This window comes from Brachionichthys hirsutus, chromosome 20, assembly GCF_040956055.1.
Source record: "Brachionichthys hirsutus isolate HB-005 chromosome 20, CSIRO-AGI_Bhir_v1, whole genome shotgun sequence".
NCBI classification, from domain to species: Eukaryota; Metazoa; Chordata; class Actinopteri; order Lophiiformes; family Brachionichthyidae; genus Brachionichthys; species Brachionichthys hirsutus.
The window spans coordinates 5243066-5255145 of NC_090916.1; the positions used below are offsets into that span (position 1 = coordinate 5243066).

General features: G+C 42.4%; 1 protein-coding gene across 1 annotated transcript; it reads right to left on the reverse strand.

Annotated features, from left to right (window-relative positions):
• Window positions 1-2168: 2168 nt before the first annotated feature.
• On the reverse strand, window positions 2169-7254 carry snw1 (SNW domain containing 1). The gene is made up of 14 exons (XM_068753453.1): window positions 7241-7254; window positions 6672-6825; window positions 6357-6518; window positions 5999-6094; window positions 5727-5833; window positions 5449-5553; window positions 4998-5067; window positions 4820-4885; window positions 4497-4613; window positions 4234-4375; window positions 3593-3695; window positions 2950-3067; window positions 2643-2806; window positions 2169-2501 (listed from the first exon to the last, which is right to left on the reverse strand). The coding sequence occupies exons 1-14, from the start codon at window positions 7252-7254 to the stop codon at window positions 2309-2311; spliced, it is 1611 nt and encodes a 536-aa protein (XP_068609554.1). The 3' UTR covers window positions 2169-2308.
• Window positions 7255-12080: the final 4826 nt, after the last annotated feature.

The following is a 12080-nucleotide window of genomic DNA, read 5'->3' on the forward strand; positions in this document are numbered from 1 at the left end:
TTATTTGTTTTGAAGTTATTCACAAAAAGCACACTTTCAGTGTTGGCGGATTCTCCTGGATCTGGATCCGTAGCTTTTGAAGATGCAACAAATCTGTTTGTTCACTACTGGTTCCACAGCGTCGTTGTAAAGGCAAGCAAAAACTGAACCTCCTTTGTGAGATATTATTAAAAGTGTCCAAAATTACCTGCCGATGTCCGACTGATAGGAGTGGCATTAGAATGTGTTTGAAGACATTTTTTTGGCTCCTCCTGAATAAATGCATTCTCCTTTTAAGATTTGTTTTATTTGCTGCAAGTTCCCGAGGGGGAAAAAAATGCTCCCTTTGCCCATGTAGTCGCAAAAATAAAGACTCCTCTTTGTGTACAGAGGTGTATGGAGTGAGATAAGATCGCTCTCTGACCATGTTTGACAGATCAACAGTAACTGTGAGGACATTTATCACCAAACTTATTGCTTTACCGCCGCTGATGGGAGGAAGCAGAGACACAACCAACACATCTATCCTTCCCTTAAATCCAAAGAGTGCACAGATGTGCTGAACAACTATTATTTATCACTGCTGGTTTATTTCCGTGCGATGCAAAGATAAGGAGCTATCCATCAGGGCCCCAGGCTGGAACCAGAGGATTCCAATAAGGCCCAACACAACATGTTTACCGGTTACAGCGCACACAAGCCACGCCAAGGAACCAATTTCCTGTTACCTTCATGAATAAGAATCTGATCCACCTTCATTTGTGCACATCCATAAAGGCTAGAGTGGATGCTTATTATCAAGCTGTCGTCACCCCTTCAGCAATGCTACGAGGACAAATGCAGACTGAAGGGAGCTTTTTCCGTGTCGCACAGTATAGTAGAAACCAAACAAACAAAAAGCTTTCATTGTGCAGACTTCATTTTTTTTCTCATTGCAAGTATTTCATGTCCATAAATGTAGCTCCAAAACAGTTATTTTTCTCTGTGGCAACAAGTCACGTCAAATTGACACTTGAATCAGTCCTTCACAGAATCCCCATCGCACCGGCAGCAGACTGACTCCTTTTGTTCAAAGGAAGGTGGGACACATATGCCTGTTAACCCCCCCCCCCCTTTCATATTTGTGTTGCAAAGCCAAAAAACACTGCAAGCATTTACAAAAGTGCAGCGTGTAAATGACTGAAGGGACATGGCCGTGCAGTTAATCAAAAACGAAACATCCAGGCTGCATGAACAGAATGTAGAACGCTCTGGGATTGAAAGAAATACTAGAGACGCAGCTCTCCTCACGCTAAAGCTCTACGATAAACGAGAGGCCAGTGGAGTCATGGTTTATTGTTCGATCAGTTTCCTTAGTATTCCACGACCAGGATGAAAACCATACTGCTCCTCCTGCATCCGAGGTCCCTCTATGATCACATTGCCAGCAGTAAGTCAAACCTGTCCCAGGCGCATGCTGGATTGTGCCTCCTGGGTTTTTTTTTTTTTGGGCGTGTGAAGTAAATTCATGTGTTTTAGCTTGGATGGTTCCGGTTGCTCTTATTGCTGCTGGTTAAAGACCAACCACAAACTATAAAAACGACAAAAGTCATGGCCTTCCTGCTACGTAGTAAAAGTTTAGATTAAACAGATGTGAACCAGACAAGGAGAAACATCACTGCAGCGTGTGTAAATACCACAAAACCTCAGTAAGACAAAGTGGGACACCCATTACACACTACGCAAAATTTATTCCATTGGTAGTCATGAACAAGAATTATAAAGCAGGTGTGCTTCACATTTTACTGTTTACACTGCTGTACATATCTGCCATCAAACACAGGCTGTGATCACAAATACACTTTGGTTTTAGATAAAACACAGTTGCAAAAACCATCCAAGGGGGCTCGTCATGGACAAATGTAGACAAATACAAGTCCTGCAGGTTTGGGGCACAATAAATTGTTTTTTATTTGTTTCAAGGGCCAAATCATCTAGAAATATCACCGCCCACATCTGAAATGACATTCTCAGATTTTGACCTGATGAAATGGCTCTGAGCTTTGCTCCCTGTGTGTGTTAGTTGTAACGTCCATTCATGCCGTAGATCGGTAAGATGCCATACGCTCAACATGTTTTTGAGTAGATCAGAGTAAATAAAAAGAAAAGAAAAACAGACTCTTTCACAAGCTTTCATGTTCTCAAACACTGAAAGTAAGTTATTGACATATCATCAATGAAAGACTTGAGCATATTAAAATCCTGTCCTACCACCGACAGGACACAAACTAGCTCCCCCCCTACTATCAGACTAGCAGCCGGCCTACATGGACTATGTGGCCGGTTGCACTCACTCCTTCCTGCGCTTCTTGTCATGGTAGTCATCCTTTGAGCGGCTGCTGGTTGAAGGCCTCTTGGAACCTCCGTGCTGCTTGGCCTCCTCCAAGAACTTGTCCAGACCAAAGGGATCCTCCTCAAACTGGACCGGCCCTTCCCGCCTCTGTCCATGATCGGCACCCGAGAACTCTTTGTCTGGAACAAACCTGATGGTGGACAGGAAAAGATGAAAAGATAATTATAATTAAACTGTGCACTCTAATTTTTGTTCTTGCTTTGTTGTGGTGGTTGATCGTGTAAATACTTAAACCAATTGATAATGGATAATTAAAAGAAATCCTCAGTACCTGTTGTCTTTCACCAGTGTGTCAAAGTCGTCTGCATAGGCATCCTTGTCAATATTCTTGCTGGGCCGGTAGATGTTAGAAGCCATGTCCCTGCCTACACGGAACGGCTGGCTGTACACGTTGTAGGTCTCATCCTCACCCCCGGCAAAGCCACTATCCATACCCTGGAAACAGAATACAATACTTGAAAATACTTCCTCATGTTACATGGCTGGGTAATAAATCTAACTAAATGCTGATATGTTTTTTTAGTCAATACAAATCACTTCAGTGTCTGCAGATGGAGTGCAGTGCGATATCCTCTCACCTTGCTCTGATTGAAGAGCCTCTGGTCATACTGGGCCTCGTTGGAAGTGCGGGGGTTGGGCACACCCAGAGCGATGAGCTCACTGATGTCTCTGTCCTGGTCTCTCTGCAGCTTCGACCTGAATCAGATAAAAAGATTGAACATTTAAGTGAATGACACACAAACTGCAATAAAAAAAACACACAAGTGCTAAAAACATGTTAGGGGTAGTTCTATTGTTAATACTATGACAATTTTACATTTACAAGTTGTTTTTCTGAACTGCTTTGAGACTTTTACCTCTCGACTATTCCTTCAGCAAGGAGCCATTTGAAAGTTAAATGAAAGGCAACTTTAAGATAACAAGGTTTTGGCTTTCTGACAGCTGACATTGAGATTGCAATGAGCTGTAATCTGCATTTCAACCCCTCTCCTCCAGACAGTCACAGTTCCACCCACTGACAACCTGACTGTGCGCAAACACTTTCACATACACAAACTGAACACACACTTCATATGTACAAACAGTATGTGGATCCCTGCAGACAAGGACTACTGCCACAATAAATGATTCGGCAGTGATTTGCGCATTTATTTGTGTGAATACACTGAAACATGGGAGAGGGAGTTCACATGCAGTGTGCTCAAAGCACATGTCCAGCACCTCTTATCAGGAGCGGCCCTGGAAATATTCCTGTCGTGCTGTCTCTCCTTCCTTCTGTCATGGCGGATCTCATCGCGCTCCCTGGCCTCGCCGTCTTCGGCGCCTATCATATGAGATGGGTGGGGTTAGACGGATGGAAACACAGCGAAAAATGTGATACATTTGGTTTTTCTTATTTTAAATAAAACCCACATGAGGAAGTGCAGAGGTGGAAGACACATGGAGAAAGAGAGGGAGAGCATTTGAGAAAAACAAGAAGACAGGTGAGAAAGTGTGAAAGTGGAGGGGGGAGATGTACGAGACGATGGGGGGAAGGAGACTGTATAGGAATGGAAGAAATGGGAAGCCATTTATTCTCAGTCAACTTGTTTGACAAAAAACAACCGACAGATATTGGCTTCATTCTTGATAATTTTACATTCCGATTCAAAACTGAACAAAAACAGCCACCATACTGGAGTTTCCTTCCGAAAATATACATTCAGTATCAAAAGGGAAGCAGACAATATTTCACGGCTTACTGCTCCCGTCAACAGACAGGTGACAAATCCTGTTTGATATTTGGACATAGCAGCGATACTGACAAAGAACCACGAATACACACATTAAACAACAAAATAGTCCTCATTTTCAGGACTCACCTTTGTCCCCATGACTTTTGATCCCTGCCCTGCGGTCTCGAGCCATTTGAGCCAGTTCCCTCAGTTTCTCCTCCTTCTTTTCTTTCTCCTTCTGGGCCATCTTCTTCTCGACCTGAGCTCTCATCTCCACTGCCTCTCTGGCCTGAAAAAAGAATCAGTATTTGACGATTGAATGTGTTTAAATACGGATTGTAAGAAAGATAATATTTAGAAATACGGCAAATCTGATCCAAGCAATCAAATCGGAGACAATGGAAGCGAACCTTTCGATCAGCAATGTAGAGTGCCTCGGCAAGCTTGGCAAAGTTTTCATTGATGTGAACTGTTTGGAGCCCCCGACCATCAGCAGCCAGACGTTTGTCCAGAGGAATGGTGTAGCCCTGAAACATTTTAAACACATCGACGGGGAAGAATGTGCAGAGGAGGAAAAGGCAGGATGGAAATGAAACTGGAATTACCCAAACAAGATGTGGTGTCCTAAAAATCTTTATGCATTATATTGAAAACAATTGAAACGCATTCACAACAAGCTTGACATAAACAGATACCAAAATAAAAGTTTAAATTACTGCTGCTGCTGCGTTACCTTGGCATTTTTCCAGTTGGAAATGCATGGAGGAATCTTCCACTCCTGCTGCTCCTTGACTGTCATCTACAACAAAAGCACAAAAAGAAAACTGTCAACATTAAGCAATATAATTTCATCACCACATAATGAAAGTACTAACAAAGCAGAATGTTTTCAGCATTTCAAAAAGCTGGACCTTTCTGCTTGGGGAATGCATCACAGGGGCGGGGGGAGATGGAGGGCCTCGAGGAATCTTCTTGTTGATCCTAAAACATAAGATTAATCGGAATCAGAAAACTTTTATTGATCCCAGGGGGAAATTCTATTTGCGACACTGCTCCGCTCAACAAAACTTAAAAGAAAATTAAATCTACGAATTCATTTCCATCACACTGAGCGCTGGCATAGCACAAGTTTAACGGTTTCCACAGTAACAAACTATCACCACGTCATCAATATTTAATTTATTGAATAAGGCTCATATTTAATGCCTTATTCAAATTACTTCACGAATAGGAGGTACTCAACATAAATAAGAAATAAATCAAAAGTGACAAAGAAAAATTATCCGTTTATTGAGACCAAAACACTCCAGTTATTCGGAATAACTGCATTAAATACAAAACTACTAAAACATGGTCACCTACTTGAAACGTGGAGGCTCCATCGGATCCTTCTGCATTTCCACCATGCGGATCACCCGCTGTTTGGCCCCCGAGTTAAACGCCACTCCCTGCTGCGATGGTGTGTATCTTGGGAAGGCAAAGAGGAAGATGTGTCAGCATAAAAATTCAAAATAGAGGCAACAACTTGAATCAATTGAGTATAGAAGTGGTACATAACATTGTTATTACTGGAGACCTTTCTCATCTGCATCTTATTTTCAGTATGCCAAAAGGATATTGAACCTTTTTTAAACCGATACCTGATGTACTGGGCAGGGGCTTGTTTGTCTGCAGCTCTAACGGGCATGGCGGCAGCGATCTTTTGAGAAACTTGCTTGTCCAGGGCAGCACGCGTTTTCTCTGTCAACTACAGAGAATAGTTTGATTAAATTCTCAGCCAGCAAAATGAAAAACATTAATATAATGTTGATTTCGGTGATTCTAATTGGTCACTACTCAACTAAGTCAAATATATTTATCTATAAAATCCATCCATCTTGTGTTTCCATACACTATGTATAACATGACTCACCTCCTTCACAGCCTCCTCATCAGGCCGCTGAAGTTTCGGAGCGTCTTCATTCAGAACTTCTTTTGGTAGAAGGTCTGTGTACTTACTGAAGACCACCTGTAGCATTTAAAAGATGAGAAATGCTTATCAATAACCGACGCTGTGAACCAAGACTACCTTCAATTACTCCAGGAAATTAGGTGTCTGATCTTAATACATTTACACTCATTGCTCTTTAGACATAAATTCGTACGTTCAGAGAGACATTTACCAAGCTTGTAATTTCATGCACACATGACATTTCTTAAGACACTTATGGATACATTTTTAAATGGATGTCAAAACAATACTGGCGACTGCTGCTCATTTGCCTGTATACCTTATCCTTGTTCTGTCCTTGTCTTGCAATGGCATCATATTTGATCTTTCCTTCTGCATCCACCTGGACAGCCAGTGCATTAGAGGTCTTCTTCTTTCTACCCATCTCCAAAGGAAACTGGGCCACATGGATCTCTGGAAAAGCTCCTCCATCTCCAAAGTCCTGCAAAAAAAAAAAAAAACCAGATTTTTAGACAAAAACCACAAGGTGTACTTCTCTAATAAGGACCAACATCAGGAAAGAAATCGCCACAATTACCAAACACGTGAAGAAAATTCAACTTGTCTGAGATAAGAGATTTAAAAATGAATATACCTCCATTGTGCGAGGCACCCATCCTTTTCTCTGTCCGTAAGTTGGGAGCTCTCTGCGGGAAGAAACTAGCGCGGTGGAGTAGGACTTCTGGACCCGGGTCGTCTCCTCTGCCTCCAGCTGGTCCTGAGACAGCTGGGTCGGCGCTGGTAAAAAGCTTAGCACAAAATAATACGGGTTTTGATCACGTTAGCCAAACAGCTAAGCCCACGCTACCGTTATCAGGCAGTATCCACACCTAAACGGCGAGAACAAATAGTCATCAAGCAGTCGGGCTATGCATGACGCTGAATTTTCAGTGATTAAATTACTAATTGTAACTTTCATCCCGCTGATAAACAGCGTCCCGCATTTGTCGACGTCAGTGCTGCGTGTTGCAGAACTAGCTAACTCAAGCTAAAGCCGTGTGAACGTTAGCCGCAGGCATTAGCTTCACTCAGAATCGGAAAAAGATCGAACACAGACCCTAAATACTAGTTTAAATATAAAAATAGAACATCAAACACAAAACGGAGTCGACGTATGAAATAATTTCCGAGAGAAAACGTATTAGGCCTGGTTGTTGATCTCACCTCGTCAAAGCCATTTTCTTCTTTCTTCCTTAGCAGTGCACTGCGCATGCGCAATGAAATATGTCTTGCGACACGTTTTTCCTGTCTTCTCAATCGCTGGGTTTTTACAAACTTTGGTATGTAAAAATGTTGTAATACTGACTATTGCTGTTCATTTTTAAATAGGATATTTTCGTGTAATTTTATTTATATTTCTGTGAAATTCAATGATTAAATCTGTTTTTACAAAAATACACCAAATCACACCAAATCACCTTATTTGAACAAGGGGAAATGGACCAAATTAGTCCCGTTTCGCCCCCTCTATACGACTCAGTATAAGTCTGGGCTGGAGCCTGTCCTGATTTCTCTTTTCAGTACTCTAAACAGACGTCTTTGCTGCCTGTTCATGGGACACAGATCAATTCTCACCATCTACTTACTGTAATTTCTTACAGTACATGTAATGCGTGCCAAAGACCAAGTCACCATGTTAAATACTGTTTTTAACCCTTAATTTCTGATATATATATACAATCGGAATTGTTAATTTTATTGCTGATTATTATGGCAGGAGAGTCGCTTTCTTTCTTTCTTTCTTTCTCTTGCCTTTATCTGGGTGTCTCCATCTTTACAATCTTTCCCTCTCCTCTGTCTCTCTACTCTTCCCATCATTCTTCCTTTAACTCTCTTTGTCAAAGCAGGAGGCAGTCTATCAGTGTCTCAGCAGAGACATACTTTATTAATGTGACATAGGCTCACAAGGACACATCAAAGAAGATCAATCACCTGCCTGTGGCACAGAACAGGAAAACTTAATGAACCCAATTGTCTTGGGGCTTCTCTTTTCAGCTATGCCATATAGCATTTAACACTGAAGAGCTGCATGTCATTTGGAACGTGCTTCACTAAATGAATAGGTCATCGTGATCTACTGTAAATCCATCAGTGGTGATGAAAATAAAGTTTCTCTTCCTTTCCTTGGCTTTTGCATCAAGAGTTTTGCTCTCGAAGCTGAGCTCCTCCCTGTCGGAAATGATTCATGTCAGAGTTATTACCAGGTAAATACTGGGAGGAGAACAGGATGAAGAGGAAAATAAAGAGAGATAAGAGCCTTGTGGCTGCTCATGGGGAGAGAAGGAAAAAATGAAAACAACTCAAAGTGGGTCAGCAGTCTGCCTGTTCCCCGGCTGGTTGCATGCACACACATGCATGCTATGAAGCACACACACACACACACACACATGCACATGCACAAGCAGAAACACTCCAGAGGACATTTATTGCAATGAGGCACTATGTGTTTGACAAAGTGAAGCATACCTTTGATGGCACTTACATATTGCATATTCCTTGTTGCTCTGCAGCCTGGTTCCACCCTCCACCTGATACACCACACATAACTTTATTACTATGTGGCAGCCATGAGCCACAGAAGGCGTGAGGATGGACTTCCTGGAATGAGGTCTGTCAAATACAGAGTGGCTGTCGCTTAGTGTTCCCTTCTGCAGCTGTTTGAATTGCATGGATGTCTGATCTGCATATTGGGCAAAACCGTCGCTCTTACGTCCAGGAGACCGGTATGGAGCGCTGCTGTGAGTTCTAGTTGGTTATCCTTGAATAGTCAGGCGCATGCCATTTTCACAGATTGTCCTGGTACATTGTATTTATACTATGTGTAGGAGATTTTGCTTGGTGCATCCAGAGAAAGAGTGGGCCGAGCAAGGTCAGCAGAGGGCTTGTACGGCTCATGAGATCCAAACAAATTGCAGGCATTGCCAGTGGAACGCAACAGAGGGGCTTCGCTGTTGGGAGTCCCCATGGCAGGTTTGGAGGCAATGGACGATACTTTATCACACATTGTTAATTAAAAAAAATTCCACTTTTCATCTTTGTATTCTATTACTTTGTGATTCTGATTTGGAATCAAATGGGTGCTTTTTTTTGTGTGTGAAAAAAAAAAATCCTTATTTGTCTCATGGACATAATTAGGTCATTGGAATGGATGATTAAGTTTGCAGCAGGACAAATGAGTCAGTGTTTATGATCATGTCAGTCGTTTCTGCAGTGACAGAATAAATACAGTCACACATCACGCAGACTAACTGCATGTGAATCGTGTTAAGAAAAAAAACCTTCATCTAAATGCACAGGCTGCACTGAATCTAGGAGTCCAATCAGATATAATGTAAAGATATTTGACAAAGACGCTATTTCAATCGCATCACTGCAAAAAGGGCAAATGGATCAATGTATTTATTTCCCCATCAGTTTGTTCTATGATGAATGATCTGCTGTCTGTCATGTAAATCAAATCAAATGTGGTCTTCTGTTCATCTATCCACCAGTAGATGGCATCACTCCTTAGAGTTGGCTTGACAGTCTTGCGCGCACACACACACACACACACACACACATTTTCACAAGTGACAACAAAGATGCCTGCAGGTGTTTTCACGATTCTGAGCTCCAGTACCCTGAACTGCTTTGCATGAGAAAGAGGCAGGCATTGAGAGAGATTATGTTGTAGCTATGAAGGCGATTGCATATTATGTGAGTCCACGTACAAGGGAGAGGAAACTAGCTGAGTCCAGTTATGGCCTCATCATGTCAGCTGCCTGAGACGTGCTATCATCCCTGTCTTGACTTTTCCTATCCTATTCAGGTGAACTCAGTTGGAGGACGGAAGGAAGGAAGTAATTCATTTCTTAATTGAATCAGACGCCTTCATTTTTAGAAAGTTTGTTGGCGAGTGAGCAAAAAATGAGAGGTAATTAAATTGCTATCAGCACACGCCAGCAAGGAGTTGTTCTCTGATATTCCCAATTACTTGCTATGTTCATATCTTTTGTGCATGCGGTTTTGGTGCTTGGTGCCTCAACATCCATGTGACCTTGAGAAGGAGAAGAGGAGACACTGGCGGTGTGAGCTGTAGCAGCCATGCAGCGGACTAATCTCCAAAGCATGTCGCCAGATGAGGAGGTCTGATAGCAGCATCTCCAGCAGTGGAGATATGCATCGCTCTATATTTGAGATGGATCCCTCGAAGTGAACCAGAGGACTTAAGGCGAGTTTAGTGTGGAGCTCAGAGGATTTAAAGGGACAGTGCGAACACACGCTATAAACATCCGCCATTGTGAACCAGACAGTTCGTGGTTGAGGTTTGAAACTCAGCAATAAAAATCTCTGGTGTGTACTTCTTGTGTTCATTTTTATGTGAATGTGTGGAGTGCCTCTGATGGTGTGTGTAGTTTTGCATGGGTTGGTCTACTGAGCGTGTGTGCATGCTTGTGTGTTTTCAGTGGAGGCCCATGTCCCGTGAGGAGAAGGACAGGTCCTATAAACTGAGATGGCTTTTCTAGTTGTATCCAGACTGGACCTCCAACAATGTGTGTTTCCATGTTGAAACTGGGAGCCACATTAACCCATAAACCAAAATCCAGTGCCACACACGCAATACCTCTCACACCCAAAAGCAGTCTCTCTCAAGCATTATCACAACGTGCAGAGGCGAAAGACGACTGGAGAGCGAGCGTCTTAAACCGGCTGGCTTAATCAGCTGATCCAATACAATCCAATCTGCTTCCGGCACGCCTTTGTTTCAAACCCAGGACCTTCTGGCTGGGAGTCAAGTGTGCTACCCACTACACCACGAGACCCATATTTTACCCTATCAAACATTATGATAAAAAGACAGTAGAATTGTTGACTTTAGGCCAGAGACACTGGTTTCGAAACCCACGCCGGGAGTGGGGTGGACCTGGGCGGACTGCCACTTTTTCCGGACAATGACGACTGGCCGAGGGGAACCGAGACGTAACTTAAAGGAGAGCACGACGTGTGAAAAACACACAAAATAAACAGCCCGTAAAACAACAACAGAAAAACACACCAAACTGCTCAGGTGCAGGCAAAACCTCAAGTTTCCTCGCCCACACGGTGGTGTAGTTGGTATTACTGACTTTCACCCGACCACAAACTACTCTGCCACAGGCAACGAGTGTTACTTCATTATCAGCTGCACTGTCAAGAGTGACCAGACGACGGTTTCCTCAGTCGGACAGGGCCAGTGCACCCTAACAGCTTTTGACAAGAGACAGGAGATAGGCTGTGTAGCTGTGCCCCACATGGTAGGGGATAAGCTATCATTATCTGTTCAGTATATGGGGCACAGCTGTGATATTCGGGATTTGTTCCACCATGCAGAGGCTGACGTGTGACATGCGAGTATGGAGGCTGTTTGTGTCCCTGTCTCTCGTATCTCTGCTGAGACTGATGTCACTGAAGAAATGATGAAGTTGTTGAGCGGTGTTAATGATGTAGGGAAAGGAAGGTAACAGGTTAATAGTGAAGGAGTGTCACTGTGCTTCTTGCAAGTAATGACTTAAGTGTGCAAAGTAAAACTCTTCCCAACTAAACTCTTACTATATCTTCATTAAAATTATTTAGTAACATGCAATGAAATGACATAATTACTTTTTCACATTACAGATTTATTTTCTATTGAGTCAGAAAATCTATATAATATACTGTACATCAGGCACTAAATCCAGTCTTCATAATAATCAAGACTGAATCAAGAATATATCAATATTGGTATCCATGACACTATTTTATTTTTCAGAGCATTTTAAAGAGAATTTAACCTATATTTATATATATATTAAGCTATCTACGGCATTCTTTGTTACAGTATTATATTAAAAATGGGGCAAGACCATTCACACTGGATGGTGGAGCTGGATCTTCATTTACATCTCAGAGATAGTCAAGGCTGGCAAACCCAGATGGAACAGCTGTCTCCCTCTTGGTTTTTATCAGCTTCTCTCTGAATGAGAATTGTGTGAAGGTAAACTGTAAT